Genomic DNA, 19,041 nt, shown 5'->3' with positions numbered 1-19,041 from the left:
AAATCCGAGTGCTTCTTCGTGCATTTTTTTTTCCTGTTTATTCCTGTTTTTTTGTTGTTGTTTTTTCAACAGTGAGGGATGTATTAATAGATGATCACCTGGGTATTTAATCTGTGCCATTTAAATATTTAAAATAAAGCTATTTTCAACTGTAACAGGCCCTTTGGTCTTCTGCTCCCTTCACATATCAATTAAACGGGCTACTTGCGTTTCCCACTGAACTTTAACTCATCACCGCTTGTCCACCAGAACCAAACAAATATGTTTTTAATAGTGTATAAATGTGTCCTGTATGTCCTAGCTGTAGTTTAGCTAAGGAAACAAACGCACCCCTTTTGACTTTTACATTTTTTAAATATTATATATTATTCCATATTTCCTCCCAAGGTGTAATTTACCCATGATGAATGGTTTATTTTGCTTCCCCCCCCCACAATAAATAATCTATAATGTCGTTATATTTTTTTTCTGCAATCTAATTTCCAACAGTGGACATGTATTCCTAGCTGCTATTGATTTAGGCCATATAAACCTCAATAAAAAATATCATGACAAACATTGTTTTTTTACGCTTTTGTATCGCAGCTGCATAATCTGACCATACACAACTTTCATTTAATACGCAAGAACTGTGTAGTTTTAAGGTAATACGTTATAAAGGTCTGCGTTGGATTTAAATGTATGTTGCAGAGCCTCGCTGTGACCACCGGAGGGCAGTGTACGCCCCAGGGACTTTTTCTATTAATGCTCTTTGTTATTCTTACAGAGCAACAAAGTAGTGCACGAGCAGACACAGTTCACAAGAAACACACCAAAAAACAATTTATATAAATATCGAAAGCAATTTAAAACGATAAAAAAATAAAAAAAAATTCATGGATGTGATCTACGGATTTGCCCTCCGGAGCAGAAGGTGGCGCTAAAGCACCAACCGCCGTTTAATTTAAAAGAAGAAAACCACAAAAGAAGACGTTTTATGAGGCGGAAGTAGTCAGCTGACACACTTTTTTGTTTTGGTCCCAGCTAAAAAAAAAAATCCAACGTCAGCTAGCTAGTCAACTCTTCATCTATTCGTGTTTCCGCGATCGGATTATTATTTATTTATCCCGTGACAGCTGACGGAAATGAAGAAGTTTTTCGACGACATTAAGAAAGACATTAAGTTTAAATCCGCGGGACCTGGGAAGAAACTAACGGAAGAAGCCAGCAGGCAAATAACAAGTTTTAACTTTCCTTTTTTTTAATTAGCTAGCAGTTAGCCGTCCAACGGCTGAACTCTAGCTAGCTGCTGGTCATCGTGTGATTTATTGTGTCGCTATTATTCAATAGTGGGGTTTCTTTATTTTTATAATAACGTTTAAACCGTGTTCGCCACTGGATTATATAACTTCCGCACAGCGGGAGGCGCCTGTCTTAATTTCAGGGTGGCTAGCAGTTAATCCCCAAACAATCTTAATTAGCCGATGCTCTTAGTTCAGTGCTCATAATATCGGACTAGAAATAGACCCGCTGGGTCACTGCGGTGAAGTAGCCGAGCCGGCTAAACCGCATTAGTCGTGTTAGCTGGTCATAAACATTGTAATTTATTTCGGTACTTATTTTAATATTTCCCCCAAAAGCACTTAGAAATACACAATTAAATGAAGGGGATATTTTTTTTTTAATAGACCAAAAAAGCTGTTTATTATAAGTTTATTGTACACACCCTTTAAAAAAAATATATATATATAATTATCATAATATTAGAGGCAACTCCGTCACTACTAGTTCCAAGCCTATAAGATAATATATTACTTTATTCATCCCCAGGGGGAGATTTCGTGAAGCAGCAGCACACATGTTTACATATATACAATACAATAAAATAAAATAGCATGCATAAAAAACAAACTTTTTAATACAACAATAATAAGCATACCACAGTTTTTGTGTGATTAACACCTTTTTTCAGTCTTACATTCCTTGTCACAACCATTCCACAGGTTTTACATCTTTCTAATACATCTTTTCTTCATTTGTCCATTTATTATCTTTTTTTTTTTACCGGCTCTTTATAATTTCAAACAACCACAGAATATACATTTACTTGAAAGCGTGTAAGTTCCCCGTACCTGCACACAGTAGGTGACGTGTGAGAGAACAGTACAGTATATATTGTGAGTTCTGATTCAAGTTATCTTACGTTTTATACTGTTCTTTGTTTGGTTAGATCTTTGCACTATTGTTTAGTTAGTTCATTTAATATTATTCTATTATATTGTGCACTATTTGTATATTTAATATTGCTTTACTTGTATCTATAAATGCAGCTGTAGAGAAAAACATTATACTAAAGTAACTATCTGTTTTAGACACTTTTATTATTAAATGATTTATGTGTAGTTTACTAAATATTTTATAATCAGTTGTGCTCTCTGTACTTCAACTTGCGTATCATAATTTTCACTTGATTATTGATTTGCTCAGATTTAATGATACCTTGTTAATATCAAACCATTTCCTCAAGGCGTTCAACTTGAGTTCAGAAAACGCTCCAAAACTTCGCCAGTAAAATTACACTTCTTGTGTTTCAAAGCAACATTTGTGTGCGTTTGGGAACGGGGATTTGAACACGCACCCTTCTTCCCCTTTTCGTGTCCTCACGGCGCTGCAGTGCCAAGCCCGAGGTGGTGCAGAGCAGCTCCGGTACCAAACACAACCGCCATGCCCCCACCAAAGGGTCCCAGATGGCCGGAGCCGCGGCCCTGGCCCGGATAGAGCAGCACCCCCGGCCGAAGGTCCAGACCTCTCAGGACGCCATCAGGAACCAGGGTGAGACCATACGGCCCCAATCCAACAATGGATAACACTTCATTCTGACTCATAGAATAAACTATGTCCAGGCTGTAGAGGGTTAACATCAGTTTAATTCCCCCCCACATCACTAAGATTGTTGCTTTGCTTTGTGTTGTAATATGCAGTTATTATAAGAGGTTTGGGGCTGTAGAGTCCAAATTAAACCCACTTTATGAAATGACTAATGCCATCAGTCTGTGTCAGATATTATAAAGTAATATTAATGTCAATCTATTAGTATTAACACTGATACCATTTTACTGATTATGTATCTGTGTTTGTGTATTGTACAGACACACCGTCTATTTCCTCCTCTGAAAACCACTTAATCACCAAACAACTTGCATTCTTTAATACCTTCTGCTTTGTGGAAAATATATATCAAATTATTTGTATTTGGGACAACTTGGCTTACTGTCTTTTGATTTGTATTATTTTCTTAAACACATTCTGTTAACTTCTGTGTTTTTTGGGGGTATTTAAGATGCCCAAAACATGAAATCCATGGGAAAGCGTTTCCGGAGCTAATAATATTTAATATTCGGATGGTCTTTGGATGGGTTCAGACGTAACACTTCGATGAACAAGTGTTCGATTGAAGATTAAACCATTTTAGTTGTGCATGATTCTTCTGTTTCGGCTTGTAGTTAAAAGAGAACTTGAGGCGGCGGCACTGGCGGACAAAGAAAAGGAAGAAACAGCCGAGGTACGATGACCCGGGATCTGTTTCCTTTTGAATCTCAAATGACTTCATTAACACAACACTTGGCTCACGGTGATCAATATTTACTCTTTAATTCTTTCTTCCAGGGATCCAAAGTGCCGGTGAAGGATCCCGCCTGTTTGTCAGTGTCAGGTGTGTATTTCACCTGTCCGCTAACGGGAGCAACTTTAACTAAGAGTGAGAGGGAAGTTCACATTAAAGAGGCCATCTTGATGGTACGTCCGAAGATATTGACACTTGTTGTTGTTGTTGTTGTTTTAGCTAAATTTAGAACGTGTTTGCAGCATGATAATTTCATGTGAATGTTGTTCCACCGAGTCTTGTTGGTCAAAAGATGTGCTCGTGTTTCTACTGTCAGCGGTTTGAGGAGGACGCGGTGGAGGCCTCCGTGATGATGGTCCACACGTTCAACAAAGACCGAGAGAAGGTGAAGGCTGCCGTGGAAATCATAAGCAAGTAAGAGAATGCTTAATGGTTGGTCACGCCGACTTTAAAGTTACTGGGAGGAACTCTTCAGCTGGTTGAAAACGGTCTCAGTTTAATACCGATACCTGGATATGACCTTCATAAGTAAATGAGACCTTCAGGAGGTCCAGGCCCTGCTGGAGGGAAGGGAGACGCAGGAGAACCTGAGGACTCTCAGACCCCTGTTGTAGTAAAATGAGAGGTTTTCTAAAGGGGCTCTGGTGCTGGGAAAACACTACCACTGTTGTCCACAGGGGGCGCCAGAATGAACAGAAAGTCAAAGTTCCTCGTCGTAGCTTCAAGTTCAGCTTTTTGACTCTACTGTTGTCACCGAGTTTTTAAACACTAACGTTATTTTGTTTCTACTTCATCGTTTTGTCAATAGGTATATTGAGAATATATGTAAGAATCCCACAGAGGAGAAATACAGGAAGATTAAACTGAGCAACAAGGTGTACCAGGTGAGTGTCGTAGTACTGTGTACCTCATCCCGATTATTATAATTTCTTTTTGGCATTTCTTTTTATATCATTCCCATGTGTTTTATGTATTTTTAGGAGAAAGTCCGTTGTGTGGAGGGCAGTAGAGAGTTCCTGGAGGCGCTGAGCTTCACGAGCATCATGCTTCCTGTCGAGGGTCAAGGTAAAGTCATCCTAACAAGTAACTCGTCAACAGACGACACATCCTTTTAAATAAATGAACCTGGCAAACTACATTTTTACAATAACATTCCGCGAGTTTTTTTTCTCCTCCATATTCTGATTTTTGTGTTTGCCTTCGCTGGAGATCAGAGGAGGACGAGGAGTTCCTGGTCCTGCTGGAGCACAGTCCCGACGGCCTGGAGCTGATGAAGGAGAGCAGGGATCGTCTGCACCGAGGAGAGCCGGTCCGAGCTCAGCTGGACCGGCAGCCTCAGGCGTTCAGGTCCTCTCCCAACGCCCAGCGCTTCGAGCTGCCCGTTGAGTTCTACAACCTGACCGCGGAGGAGCTCAAGAAGGAGCAGCAGCAGAGGTACAGACTCCATGAGTCAACAGAGCAAACCACAAGGCCACATGTAAACCGTTAAAACAATATCTACCTTGATCTGTGTAACTCCGATGTCTAGACTGCGTATCGCAACACCTTTTTGTTGTGTTACGTCACACGTCTAATTAAACAGACTACATTTACTATAGAGCGAGGTTTAACATCTGATTCCAAATATCTGCAGCTTCATATTTGAGCGATGCTCTTTGTCGACGTGCGATTTACGCAACGGCGGTTTTAAAATCTTGCACAAGCATCACCGCCGGGGGCTGTTCTCGAAAACAACCGCATGAATGTGTGCACGTCAGACGGGGGTCGATTTTGTAGACACGCGCCACCTCCCCACGTCTGGTGGCGTTCGTCCTGAAACCTGAACTCGGCGAACTTTGTGCTCCCCCCCCCCCCCCCCCACCAGGAGCGAGTTGGTGGACAAGAACGCCATGCTGCGCACTAAGGTCATGCGGGAGAAGGAGGAGCAGAGGGAGAGGAGGAAGTACAACTACACTCTGCTGAGGATCCGACTGCCCGATGGGAGTCTGCTCCAAGGTAAAAAAAAAATGGAGAAAATCCGAGGAAAGTTTTTTTTTTTAGTTGAGAGCCCTGATGGAAGTGGAGTCAGTGGAGATGATGTGTCACCCTCCCCCCACCCCCCCCCCAGGGACCTTCTACGCGTGGGACCGGCTGCCCGTGCTGTTCGCGTTCGTCCGGGAGTCCTTGGTGGACGGCTGGCAGCCCTTTGAACTCATCGCTCCCGGAAGCCAGAAGCTGAAAGAGACCGAGGAAGTCGCCCTCGCCGAGTGTAACTTGGTGAGTGGAAATCGCATATTCATATATTATTCAATCGTAAGACTGTGTGTGTGTGTGTGTGTGGAGGGGGGGGGGGGGGGGGGGAGAGAAGAAGAAGAGGATATTCTGTTATTCAGTGAAAGGCTGAAACCAATAAGGAAATGATTCCACGAGCCACATTATTGTGCAGTTTTTTATACATATATATATATATATATTATTGTATTGGTTTTATCGTTTCAGTTTTTACCATGTATTGTGCCTTGAGTACCTTTTTTTTTTTTTTAAAGCGCTATACAAATGCAATGTATTATTATTAATATATATAACATTTTGATGACTTTTGTTATTCAAAATCAAAATGTTATATATATATATAAAAACACCACACATTTGTTTTCTCATTCCCAGATCATGTGTATATTGCATAACTTTTAGCTCCAGTAACTCCTGATAAGACATTTCTCATTATTTTAAATGCTATAATCATGAAAAACAAAACAACCAGCCTAATACATCAGTAACTGAATGGTTTATTCATCTTTTAACACGACCTGGTATTGTTCCCTGGCTCCTTTCAGGTCCCCGCCGCTCTGCTCACGTTCGCCTGGGACGCGGCGGTGCAGGCGGACGTTGCGGCCGCGGGCGCGACGAACCCCGCCCTCCTCAAACCAGAGCTGCTGGAGACCATTCGGACCCTGAGCTGAGCCACACCTCCCCCACCTCTGCCCCCACCCTCACGAATGACTAGTGATATGTTTATTTTGTACAGATACTAACCCAAGTCAGTCGCAGTGGGTGGCGACAGGGGCGCTCCCAACAGCTGGAGGGAGAAAGAAAGGCTCTGAACCACCCGCCATGTTGAGAGACTAACTGTGTTCTTAACTGTGACGCTGGCGCCCCCCTGTGTGTGTTTGTAGTAAACACTCCGTCCTGCTTACACAACGGTCGGATCGCCGGCGCGGTCGTGTAGAAAGGAGGGCGGTGGAGAGTAAATGTGGCGGCATCCCGTCGTGGACTCGTATTTTGGTGTCTGCGCTCTGGCTTTTGACTTAAAAAAAAAAAAAATGCTATTCGTTGTCAAGTTTAAAGTGTTCCTCGTTTGTCCGCTGCTCTGCGGTGACCTCGTCCTCCTCCTTCTTTGGTCGTTTATTTTTTTATTGCGTATGAGCACAAGCTTTTCCTTCTTCCGGGTTGACTTCTAATCGATGTCCCACACACACACAAGACATAATTTACAGGCCTCCACCAAGGTCGTTTTCAATAAGCGCCCCTTCCGACGAGTTTCGTGAACATCGGGCCCGGTATTTATTTATTTTTTCTGTCTTCTTGCTGACTTAACGAAGCATAACCTTTTTGGGGTTCCTTCCCCGATGTGTTACGTTAGCATAAAGTGTTTGCCGCGTGACGGGCATCCTACGACCAAAAAGTGTGCGCTCGTGTTCAGCAGTTTCCAAGCACTTTAAGGTTATTTAAAAACTATAAAAAAAACACTAAAGTGTCCCAAATGTAAAAAGTGATCATAGAACTTTATCCACACGACTCGAGTGGACAACGTTGTCGTTGCAGAAGCTTCGTGTAAACAACTCGCTTTGGCGTGCATGAATTATATTTGTGTTGTTCAATGCTGTTTGTTAAAAAATGTGTCTCGAGTCTTGTATTTGTATCAAACGCATTTCCTTGAGATAGAAACGGTCTACAGTTCAAACGTGAACGTGCAAAATGTTTTTCATTCCCCTCCCAAAGATCCAACTTTTTCCTCTTGAAACGCGTCGTCGAAGATCAATGTATTTATTTTGCTCGACGTGAATCTAAAGCAGGTAAATGTGTAAAAGCCAATATAACATAGTTCTCCCGTTTGGTTGGTTCAGACGACAACGGCCTACCTCTCATCGCTCACCTGTCCATCGGAAATGGATCAAAAAGGTTTTCGTTAGTTTTATTTACAGTAGAATTGTCACCAATGCTGTAATTATTGATTAAAGCGACGTCTCTGCCCGCACAGGTATTCAATGGAAGGGTGTAAATGTTTTTTTTTTTATTATCAGCATTGTACCCCTTTTATTAAAAAGAATTAGCAAGCCGTCTCGATGTTTATTCCGTTGCTTTTTAATAACCTGCCTGTAACCCAGATCGCTTGTATTGCACATAAACCTTTTTGTTTAATAAACAGAATTACGAAGGATGTCGGTGTTTAATTTCAATCCGTTCCTGAGCTGCTTCACGCCTACGAACACGTGACGTACTGTTCATACGAGAACCCCAAAAAGCTCCTTGAACTGAGGAATTATTATGTATGCAAGTAATTAAATAAATACTTTAAAGACCAGTTTAAGTTATTGCGTCTCTATATTCTTGCAGGCTCCTTTTTCTGGACGTGGGAACTGGTGCCGATATCTTTGCTCTCGTCAAATCTAAATTCGATACCTCGCAGATTAAATGTACCATTTAGTTTGTTGTTGTGACTTTGGGCTTTTAAAGGGTTAGTCAGGATTCACGAAAGTCACACAACACAAACAAATGAACCAATCAAAAAGGAGTCTGGTGGCTTTGAAGAGAGCAAAGATAAGGACGTAGAAAGGGAGGTCTTTTCTCAAGTGGCTAAAATAGTTCTTTCTCCAAACCTGCAGCAGGTAAATCACTGTGGCTGAGTTCCTCATACACCCCTACACTTCCACAAAGCCACAGATCTTTAGATGTTTAGTTTGACACACTTCTGCAAGTCTGCGTTGACCTTTTGTAGACACACACACACTTGGTTTTATACCAAATTATGTGGACCAGTCGTCATCTTTGTCACATACTTTAAAAAACATTTTAAAAGTGTGATACACAAGATACACTTTTAAAATACAAAACAATAAAAGTACTTTCAGGGCTCCATGTGTCACCGTATGTTAATATTTAATATATCCTTTCTTCTTTTCTCTAAGGTAATCGGATCACGTTCAACATTAGCGACCAAAAAGAAACGGCGAAGGAATGAATGGAATATAAAAGTGCAGTACTTTTATTCATGTTTAATGAATTTATCCTGTTCAAGTATTCTTGAAAAAAATACATATTTATAAAACAATGTGACACTGGACCTAACTGTACAAGTACAGATCTAGCAACTACTCCAGCGGGTTGTCAGAAGTTAGAAATTGCAGAATAAATGCGCCCATTGAAAATTGAAAAGATGGACTCCACGCCCCCCCAATCCCCCGACTCTTATTCTGGTAAACTATATATATTTACATACACACACATACAGACTAGAAGAGATCCAATAACGTCACGGATTCAAGCATTTCAAGAACCGTGAATAATGCTGTTCTAGACGCCGCGAACGCTTCTCCTCGTGAACATTTGGGCGTTTCCGTTCCGCTCTTCCTCCCTCTGCTCAGCCCGACCTGCCTCAGCAGCGCCAGAGAGACTTTGAAGAGGTCCACGACAGGTCAACGAAAAAAAAATAAATAAAAATCAAGACGCATACGTTAACGATCATCGGACGAAACCGCCCTGTAATAATCAAGCCAGACAGTCCTGATTGTAGGCACGACTACTTCTTGCAGGCAAAGATGACTCCAGGATCATTAAAAAACAGAAAAAAAAAAAAAGGTGAGAAGGAGCTTGATGCGGAGCAGAAGTCACCTGCTGCGAGTTGCCTGTATCAAGAGTGCTGCTTCCCCCTTCGCTTGAAGACATGATTCTGTCTTGGACACAGTAAGAGTTCAGAACCAGGAAGTAGACATTTTTGAGGGGGGCGGGGGGGGGGCACGAGCTCGATCAGAGGAGCCTCAGGCGGTGGCGAGCGTTGGAGCGGCGCTGGCCACGGGGAGGGCCGCCGTGTCGGAGGGGGTGACTTCCATCAGACAGTCTCCCTCGCTGGAGGAGGTCTTTCTGGTTGAGGCTAGAGAGTGACATTTAATTAAAGAGTTAAAAATCAAAGTTACATCACCTTTAAATAAAAACTGAAGAGACGGCGTAAAGCAAACCAAACTCTGCGTGCTACTTTTGTAAAGTATTTTAGCCTCTCTAGCTAACGGAGAGTAAACTCACCGCTCTGTGTGGCCACGATGACGCAGTCTTCCTCGTCGTCTTCCTCGTTGTCGGCTTGAAACCCGTCTGCCTCCATCGCTTCTGTCTGGAAAAGAATGGAGGGGGGAGTTAAGACAGTTCGAGACAGTAAAAGGCTAAAAAAATGAGCCGAAAGATACCACAAAAAACAAGTGTGATTAAATTAAGAGCACAACAACTAAAATATAGCTTTTGCTGCATGGTAATTAATGCATGCGTGCGTGTCTCTCTCTCTACCTGCTCCCGGTCGGTGCATTTCTTCATGAACTTGGTGATGGACATGCTGCCCGTGCTCTTCCTCTTGTTGGAGGACGACGACGCGGTGGAGGAGGAGGTCTGCGGCGTCGTGGGGGAGTTCCCCTGGGAGCCCGTGGCTGCCTGGGGTTCTTCGCGGGACTCTTCTCGAGCGCCGGTGGTGAGGTAGGTCCAGTGGCAGGGGACGGGGAGCGCCTCCTGCCCGCAGTGGGACAGGACCTCCGTGTGCACGTACCAGCAGCAGCGTCGGTGGGTGGAGCGCTTCTCGTAGACGGCGTTGCTCTTGATGAGACGCTTCACCTGTATTCTGATGACAGAGGGAGAGAGAAGAGTTATTTTAAAAATCGACGTATATATATATATATATATATATATAAAAAAAACCTAATGACGATTATTTCAGGCTTCATAAGGACATTATATTTTTATCTTCAAGGACACTCAAAGCAAATGCTTCTTGATGTGTATATATACTTTACTTTCGCCCCTCAAAATGTAAGCACCCTGTATAAGGCCGAACGTATTTGTAAGTAAAACTATTAAATCTTACTTTACTGAATGTGGAGAATGACAATAAATTACACTTTTGTAGATGATTAAAGTAAATCGTCAAGATATTTATAATACTGCGTTATGTTTTTATATTTGGGATACGACAATTGCATCGTAGAGTTTTTATTTTGAGATCACATGTCCGCGCAGAAATTGTCGTCTCACCTGGTGGGGACGTTCTCCGCCGGGCTCTGAGGACTGGACAGGTCGGGAGGCGAAGAAGAGGAAGTGGAGGTCTGCTGACGACAGAACTCCTGAAACTCGGTGATGATCACTTTGCTGCTGTTGCGATTGCCGTGCAGCAGAGGCAGCAGCTGCCCGAGCACTGTGGGAGAAACGAGGGTCAAAGAGAGAGCGGGTTAGAATCCATCATTAGCTCCACAGAAACACATTTTGAGTCCTCGATAGAAACATTTGATCAGGTGGTCGGGTGTGCTTTTAAAAAAACAAAACAATTTACAATTGCGTATTAACAACTGTAAGCATAATGCTGGTTAAAGGAATTGTGATATTCAAGGGTGGGTTGTAACTATTGAACCGGCACCATCGTACTCCGGTGTGTAGCACCACCATTTATATGCCAAAATATTAGGGTTAATACATTGTGTGTGTGTGTCTTTAAAATGTTTTGTAGTATAAGTATAGAACTTCTGATGAAATGATTAAAAAAAAGGTAGAGATAATCCATATCAGGACAAATGCACTCAAGACACTGAATTGGATTAAAAAAAATAAAAAGTCTCGTCATAAACTTTAAATATAAATTGAAAAGGTAAAAAGTTGCATCTGGCGCTGTAAAGTTTTACCTCCAATGAAAAACAATTCACAAAAACTAGAAGCAATTGACCATCAAGTGAATCACGTCACACACACACACACACACACACACCACACACACACACACACACACACACACACACACACACACACACACACACACACACAACACACACACACACACACACACACACACACACCACACACACACACACACACACACACACACACACACCACACACACACACACACACACACACACACAAACACACACACACACACACACACACACACACACACACACACACAACACACACACACACACACACACTTACATTGTGCTTCCTTCTGACGCTTCCGTGAAAACTCCTCTGGGCTGGGGCTGGTGTCGGCTTTGGGCAAAGGAACGACCAGACACAACGCGTAAGGTCGGAAGAGCTGCAGACCGCCGGCCGGTCCTTCTCCCTCCCAGACGCAGCCCCTCACCACCGGGTCCAGCACCTTCATCCTCTTCTTGGTGGACATCAGCTCATCCCACTCCTTTGCTTTCACTTTCTGACGTAGCTTCTGCTTCTCCAGGTCACCGCCCACCTGGGGAGGTCCGCATGCGTGTTTAAATACCGGGTGGGCGTGACCAATAAAACACGCGAATCAAAGCTATACAATTTCAATTAACGGGTTGAATAGATTTGAGGACCAACTAAATAGCTTCGGCTACTTTTTTTAGTTTTTCCTTTTAGTGAATTTGTGTTCCTTCTGGTAAACGGTTACGCAGTCCGAGGCTTTTATTGTGAAAGGTAAGAGTAGATCTGATCTGCGAGGTTCGAACTGTTGAAAACTATAATGTACGTTTTAAACATGTCCAAACAAACAAATTAATATCACGTGAAAAAGAGAACGCCCTTGTCGTGTAAAGGCCTTCAGGAGAGACAAATAAAGATGGATTCCTTCATACCTCTTCCTCTGGAGCCCCCTCGTCGTCTGAAAGGTAGCCATGAGGCACAAAGAAGCCGTCGTCGTCGTCGTCGTCTTCACCGTCACCTTCGCCCGCTTCCTCCTCGTCTTCCTTGAAAATGTATCACACGGTTCAAAGTCAGCTATACTAAAAGAGTAAAAAGTGCTTCACGGTCCCATTCAAAGCTTATTATTTAAAGCCTTGTATGTAATTTCCTTTGTTTTGTTGTTGTCCAAGTGCTATTTACAAACTATTTGTAGATGTCAGGGTACATATAAGTACTTTTGCATGCGTTTAAACTACAACACCGGACAATGATGTAGATAAGATATTACAATGGAGAATTTTTTTTTCTTCCAAATAAAAGTAACGTGCACCCCTTTTCACAGTACAATGAAACTCACCCCTTCGCTATGCGACAGGGATTCTCCTGGTTCCTCCTCCTCCCATTCCTCGTCGCTGTCCACCTCGTAGTCGAACAAATCCTGTGGCGGCAGAACACAGAGAAATAGTCATATATTGAATAAAAGATTAAATGGTAAGTGGTCGAAAAGCACCGCTATGTAGTCTGGGACTTCTGCTTCAGTTGCATTTAAAACCAAGTTAATATTATCCATTTCAGCTACAAATAATTTAAAAAAAAGAAGAAGAAGTACAGTTGTGATCTCCTTATCGTGGGCTAACGAGTACACCAAACAGAAATAGTCTCACCTTGTCTCGTTTGAGGGGGCAGCGAGGCGAGATGTGTGAACTCTTCTTGCTCCAGGTGCCCCAGTACGCTGGACGGTAGTTTGCGTGGAACTGCAGCAGCTTCATGGGTCCACATTGCGTGCGATCCGGCACGCCGTCTGGTTTAGGCCCCTCTGTGGTTGTACACTCGCTGAGAAACACAAGAGAACGAATGTTTAAAACCATCAAAAAAACATTTAATACCTAATGAAAAAAACGGCACTTTGTTCTGGTTGAGAATGCTAAAAGCAAATGTGTGAATACACAAAAGTGACTATAACAGGGGAATCACATAGCAATAAAACAGTTTTTAATAAAATGTAAATAAAAATGTTTGGTCAAATATACGTAGGCAACAAATTAGTTTGGACACAGTTGTTGTTGTTGTTGTTTTTCATACATGTCCTGCACGAACCGAATACATTTTATTTAAGGATAAAACGAAGCTTGATAAATAAGAAAGAACTGCTCTTTGATGATTAAAAAAAACAATGGAGAAGCTCCGATGTTTAACTGATTGGGCAAGTGAAGCCTTTTGGATAGATATATATATAAAAATAATCTGTTAATAAATATAACAGCCACCTCACTAATGTTACTAAAAAAAAACTATAAAACCAGCACACAAATAATGAATAAACATAAGCTTGTGCGAAATATAATGCTGGAAAGTTTATTAACAATGGGACAATCTTTTTTTTCTTTCACCTTTTCAATATTACTAATATGATCCCGTCTCTTTCAACCAGCAAGTCACTGATTCGTAATCACATGCGTTTGCTTATTTTAGCGAGGTAGCTAGCCAGCTATAGCTTCATCATCGCAAAATTAAAAAAGCCAAAAATAACCCGTAGTTATGCATACGGGTAACATTTGAGGAAAGGGGACACTGAGATTGAGTGGATCACTGCAACGATAAATTCCTTCCCATCCGTCAACTGATAAAATCGCGATAGTAATTTAGTTAAATTCATACTCATTTTGTGTCAGTAGACTGCAGGACAAACACAACATGTAACTAAATGTAGAATCACTGTCCACGAGGCTACAAACGGGGAAAACAGAGCGCACAAAATTACGGTTATTCACAATCGTCCCGGCTTACCAGAGCGAGTCTCTCTGTCGGGGGTTGGTGGGTCCCGAGCGACGGGGCTTTGGCCCGATCCAGTCTCTCAGTCCGTTCAGGTTGTCAGCCGGGTTCAACAAACACCGGTCCAGTTCCTCCAGAACAGCGTCCTCGCACTGAACCCGGCACAGCGGCGCAAGAGCCATGTGCTCTTTTATCTCAAACGGAGCGAACTTCCCACACGCGGCTGCAAGCGTCTGAAACAGGCAACGTTGTTTTTTTTTATTATTAATATTCAGTTATCAAATTGGCCATCTCAGTTAAGAGGCGTGTAGAGGAGATCAGCTCATGTAATGCAACTCAAACAATCTTAAAAAGATAGGAAAGCTTGCTTTTAGGAAACAACATAGTGAGACCTGCAGTTATGTACAAAACACAGTTATCACTGGATTACCGCCAGCTGATTAACAAAAAAAAATCATAATTAATTAATTAATATCTACTGACCTTTGGAGCCTGTTGGATCTTGGATTTCTGCAGAAAACGTGTAATTTCTGCCTTCTCAGCTTTGAGGCGCTGTAATTAGACACACGGATTATTCAGTAACGGCTCATTTACGAATACAAAAACACAAAATGTCGGCGCTCATACATACAAAAAAAATTTAAAACATACATCTTTCTCTTCTTTCAACCGTTTCTCCTCTTCCTTCATTTGCTTCTCCTCCTCTTTCTTCCGTTTTTCTTCCAGCTTTGCCCTGAAACACGTTCAAAGCAAAATATATAAAAATCAATGTGTGTGTTATTGCATTTTTAATCTGAACTGAAAACATGCCAGATGGACGAGTCTCAACTTAAAGAGTAACAGGGAACTTGCACTACTCACTCTAGCTTTGATTTTCGCAGATCTTCTTTCACTTTCAACTTGTCTGCCTTTTCCTTATCCTCCTTCTCCTTTTTCTCTCGTTTCTCTTTTTCTTTTTTCTCTCGTTTTTCCTTTTCTTGCTCGTCTTTTAGCCTGCGAGCCTCTTCCTTCTGTTTCATCTTTTCGGCTTTAGCCTCCTCCTTCTGACGATCTTTCTCCTGTCGCAGACGGAGTTTCTCCTCTTGTTCATTCTACAATTACAAAAAGCCCAGTCAGTTTTTTCTACTCAAATTAAATTAGAATAGTTTGAATGACTAAAGTAGGTGAGAAACAGGACACAACAGGTTGCGTTTGAAGCCATGTAACTAACCAGACAACCGCACTGTCAGTGTATAAATCAAAAGTTCTACCTTCAAAGAGCGTCTTTTGATGTTTTTCTGATCAGATGGTATCTTGGGGGTGGTCTTTGGCCGCTGGGAGGAAAGGGAACAATTAAAAAAACTGATATCATTGCGAAATGTGTTTTAACACAATGACATCCAGCCTCGTCAATGTTTTATATTAAGCTATTGTATTAAGATATAACTTTTAACCTGGGTGTTACACAAATATTGTGCAAATATCTACAATACATCTGAAAGCTCTTGTTTACCTCCTCAAAAAGGTTGACACATTATTTATTTTTTTAGAGGTAATTGTCTGAACTAACCAATATTTGACTTTGTTAAAACAGACAAAGTCAAATGTCTTAAGAGCATAATTATTGATCAATGAATTATGTTTTTACGAGTAAACAAGAAATCCTCAAGTTAACATGTTACAAATTATATTAATGGTTGAAAGCAAAGGCTGATAAAATTTGCTCTGATCACTAAACCATGACATCTTAATGCGTGAGATCTACTTTTACCACATTGTTTTAGTGATGTATGCAGATGCATTAACAAATGAACTCTTAGGAATACTGATAAATGTATATTGTGCGACACTGTATAAGCCAATACGGCACAGCCCCAAAGTATGTTGAAATAAGATGCAATGGAAGATGTACATACTTTAGGTGTACTAGTGGGCGTGGGGTCATCAGACTTCGACTTCTCTGGCGAACCTTCGGACGTGGAGCTGACTGATGAAACCGACAGCATGGACTGGTTTCCTAAACTGGAAACGTTTCCCGACTCATCCTGCTCCTCTGGCTCACTTTCAGAATTCTGCGTTGAGTCAAGCTGTGAATTAGATGCTGTCTGATTACCTCCTTCTTCTTCTTCTTCTTCCTCCTCCACTTCTTCTTCTTCCTCCTCCTCCTCATCATCCTCCCCCTCCTCATTGTCACTGTCTACCGTGCAGTCTAAAGTGTGTGTTTTGGGATTGTGATCCACGCTGACGGTTTTCCCCGAGGATGCAGTTTTGTCTTTGTCCTGATGCTTGTCTTTTGCTTGGAGGCAGGGAGAAGCGACGGTGGGTGAAACAGTGCGCTTTGCTGGAGACATGGTGTTGTCCGAGGTCAGATCTATAACCATGTTCTCATCCGAGGGTTCAGTGCGCCTACGGCTCAGGAAGCCGTCGAGGGGCCCCCGACCATTAACCAACGGTCGTCCACTGTGTACAGGAAGCGGAGAGGACTCAATCTCATTCTCCCTGTCGGGGACTCCTGCTTTTGGGCAGGCATGTGCACAAGGACGTTTAGGCGGCTGGTTCTCTTTAGGTTCAGGGTTCATGCGCTTGAATGGGAGACGAGCTGCAGGGAGAATAAAAAAAAAGAGAAAGAAGCTGTTATCACTACAATGGCTGTTATCACTACAATGGCTGTTGTGACGCAAAGCCGTTAATCAAAATCCAGTCTGTTAAATAAATATGCGTAAAAGTTAATTAATGTGTTTATTGATAGGCTACATACACGGTAATGTCATTGACAACACAGATGAAATGGGTTTTCCAAAATTGTAGGTCTCATTGCTGTATAACCATATGATGTCATATTCTCATAGGAAATACTTTAAATCGTGTCAAAAAATGAATGTTGTGTTTACCTTGGATAAGTTTCTTGTTGGCGTTGTTACTCGATTTACAATCCATCCCTGAACAAAGAAAAGAAAAAAAAAATAAACAATACTTAAAAAACCGAAACTACACATCACAATAATACTCTTATAGATTGAGCAAATCCATCAACGTTGCAGTGCAACAAATAACAGCAGAAGTTGTTTTGCAGCTGACTAAAATGCAATGACTTAAAAAAATGACAACCACTGAGAATAGCTTTCACATTTAACGATTATACGATAATAGATTACATTTAGCCACTATATTATCATTAAGACCTAGCTTACAGAAAGGTTATATTAGTTCACTATTGTAATAACAACATCCCAGTGCAGCGGGTCATCAAATTCCCATGACCCTGTACTGATACGAAAGTCCTTTCTTTAGGCATATAACTATTCTTTAAAGTGTCGTATTAAAGGTCACATATAAAGTTAGCAACGTCGGCGTGCTAACGTCACCGGTGTTACAATGGATGCAATAGTTGTGTTTGGTTTAGTCTCTCCCGCCAATCCGGTGTATTAGTCCGAGCTGTAGGCCCGGAGCAGGCACTTCACCCGGCTGTCAGGGCAGAGAAGATGCATGCTCCACAACACAATACGAAAAGAAACCTCGGGGGGGATATGATGTTGCATTTAAAAGTTGACGCTACTAGAGCCACTGCGAAGCATCGGTGGTCCCCGGACGAGCAAAGACAACCGGAGCAGCACTTTATTTATTTTTCTGTCATATGCTTTGAACGTGAACCAACTCGAGTATGCGAATGTTTGACGAGCGTTAGCTTGTATGCTAACCCAACAAAAAAAACAGCTACTGCTTCGGGCACCGTCAAAAAAGAGAGAGAGAGCAGCTTAACACGCGACCGACGGTGGCTGTAAAAACGCTTCTAGTTTAAAAAGAAAAAAGAAAGGCCCAACTTACTTTAACGTGACGTCACTGTGTCTCTTTTGACGTAAAAACTAACAGAATTGTTCTCAGTTTGGAGTCGTGGTAACATTAGCAGTGTCAATAGGAGGGGAGCAGCAAGCTAGTTGCAATGTTGGGGGAAAGTTAGCGCAGATTTTCATACAACAACAAAAAAGTACGAAACTCAAGACACCGACGTGAGCTAGCGAACGGGTTACGGGTAACAAAATGGGGGGGAAACGACGGCTTGATTGAAGTTAAACATACGTCTGTTGCCTCACGCTGTCACCAACTTGTGTGCAGTCGCAACTCCGTCACCCTCAATTTTTTTTTATAGCAATAGACACGTTGGCAAGTTGATAGATACAATCTGTAAACTTTCTAGAAACAGCTTTCGCGTTACGTTACCTCTCCTACGGGGAGTCGATGCGGCCAGATGTCCGTCCACAGGTGGGTTTTCCGCCGCCAACATCCCAACAACGGAACCGGGATATTCTAACGGTGAACCGGTACAGAGGTGCGTGGATAACCTGAAGATGGACCCCCCCCTCCCACCCTACAGCGAACCAAAGAGCCTGTTGCTATGTGAACGACATGTATTTCTAATTTATTTCACATAAAACGTAACGCGTTGTCTTTCCGCATACGCTCGTGCCCCTCTCTGACTGCCTCGCGCTCCCCAAATCAGAATTGGCGGGAGTGGGTCACTTGCATCAATACCCGTCGCTGATTGGTCAATGCCACGTTACCGAGCACCGGCAGAGGCGATTGTTTTGCGCGTCGGCGTCGCGCGTTCGGTCGGTGTTACGTGTAGTAAAAGCACTTTTTGGAAGATTTCTTTTTTTGTAACAGCACTAGAGTTTTTCAAATGTGGTTTTATATACTTTTAAAGTTTTCTTCAGAAAAAAAACTTAATCATGTGAGCTCATTTTTACTCAGTAGAGCTAAATCACTTTGTTCGGGACGCCCTGGGCTGTAAAACCGAAGTCAGCTGTG

The 19,041-nt window shown here is 42.2% G+C and overlaps 2 protein-coding genes across 4 annotated transcripts; one reads left to right on the top strand and one right to left on the bottom strand.

The window, feature by feature from the left end:
• The first annotated feature begins 971 nt into the window (after positions 1–971).
• ubxn6 (UBX domain protein 6) lies at positions 972–8,021 on the top strand. Of its 3 annotated transcripts, none has more exons than XM_034529939.1 (11): positions 972–1,210; positions 2,654–2,811; positions 3,483–3,541; positions 3,646–3,774; positions 3,918–4,015; positions 4,410–4,485; positions 4,582–4,666; positions 4,816–5,035; positions 5,466–5,596; positions 5,709–5,857; positions 6,418–8,021. In XM_034529939.1, the coding sequence occupies exons 1-11, from the start codon at positions 1,125–1,127 to the stop codon at positions 6,541–6,543; spliced, it is 1,317 nt and encodes a 438-aa protein (XP_034385830.1). In that variant the 5' UTR covers positions 972–1,124; the 3' UTR covers positions 6,544–8,021. The 3 variants fall into 3 exon arrangements, with proteins under 3 accessions (XP_034385830.1, XP_034385832.1, XP_034385831.1); XM_034529941.1 differs by lacking the exon at positions 972–1,210 and adding an exon at positions 1,419–2,156; XM_034529940.1 differs by lacking the exon at positions 972–1,210 and adding an exon at positions 1,419–2,156 and having other exon boundaries at positions 2,576–2,811.
• Positions 8,022–8,819: 798 nt separating this feature from the next.
• On the bottom strand, positions 8,820–18,731 carry chaf1a (chromatin assembly factor 1, subunit A (p150)). The gene is made up of 16 exons (XM_034531297.1): positions 18,454–18,731; positions 17,127–17,174; positions 16,152–16,834; positions 15,507–15,569; positions 15,118–15,347; positions 14,908–14,989; positions 14,740–14,808; positions 14,272–14,489; positions 13,149–13,317; positions 12,842–12,922; positions 12,438–12,548; positions 11,818–12,073; positions 10,871–11,030; positions 10,136–10,460; positions 9,881–9,965; positions 8,820–9,731 (listed from the first exon to the last, which is right to left on the bottom strand). The coding sequence occupies exons 1-16, from the start codon at positions 18,515–18,517 to the stop codon at positions 9,619–9,621; spliced, it is 2,757 nt and encodes a 918-aa protein (XP_034387188.1). The 5' UTR covers positions 18,518–18,731; the 3' UTR covers positions 8,820–9,618.
• Positions 18,732–19,041: the final 310 nt, after the last annotated feature.

The sequence above is a fragment of the Cyclopterus lumpus genome, chromosome 4 (assembly GCF_009769545.1).
Source record: "Cyclopterus lumpus isolate fCycLum1 chromosome 4, fCycLum1.pri, whole genome shotgun sequence".
Taxonomy (NCBI): Eukaryota; Metazoa; Chordata; class Actinopteri; order Perciformes; family Cyclopteridae; genus Cyclopterus; species Cyclopterus lumpus.
This window is presented reverse-complemented; position numbering and strand designations above follow the sequence as displayed.

Bases quoted from the DNA above. Each gene is read 5' to 3' on its own strand.
- ubxn6 (XM_034529939.1), top strand. From the start codon at position 1,125: ATGAAGAAGTTTTTCGACGACATTAAGAAAGACATTAAGTTTAAATCC. The intron at 1,211-2,653 runs GCAAATAACAAG...ACGGCGCTGCAG, and splicing joins CTAACGGAAGAAGCCAGCAG to TGCCAAGCCCGAGGTGGTGC. The intron at 5,858-6,417 runs GTGAGTGGAAAT...GGCTCCTTTCAG, and splicing joins CCCTCGCCGAGTGTAACTTG to GTCCCCGCCGCTCTGCTCAC.
- chaf1a (XM_034531297.1), bottom strand. From the start codon at position 18,517: ATGTTGGCGGCGGAAAACCCACCTGTGGACGGACATCTGGCCGCATCG. The intron at 17,175-18,453 runs GTAACGTAACGC...TTCTTTGTTCAG, and splicing joins ATCGACTCCCCGTAGGAGAG to GGATGGATTGTAAATCGAGT. The intron at 14,809-14,907 runs GTATGTTTTAAA...GTCTAATTACAG, and splicing joins GGTTGAAAGAAGAGAAAGAT to CGCCTCAAAGCTGAGAAGGC.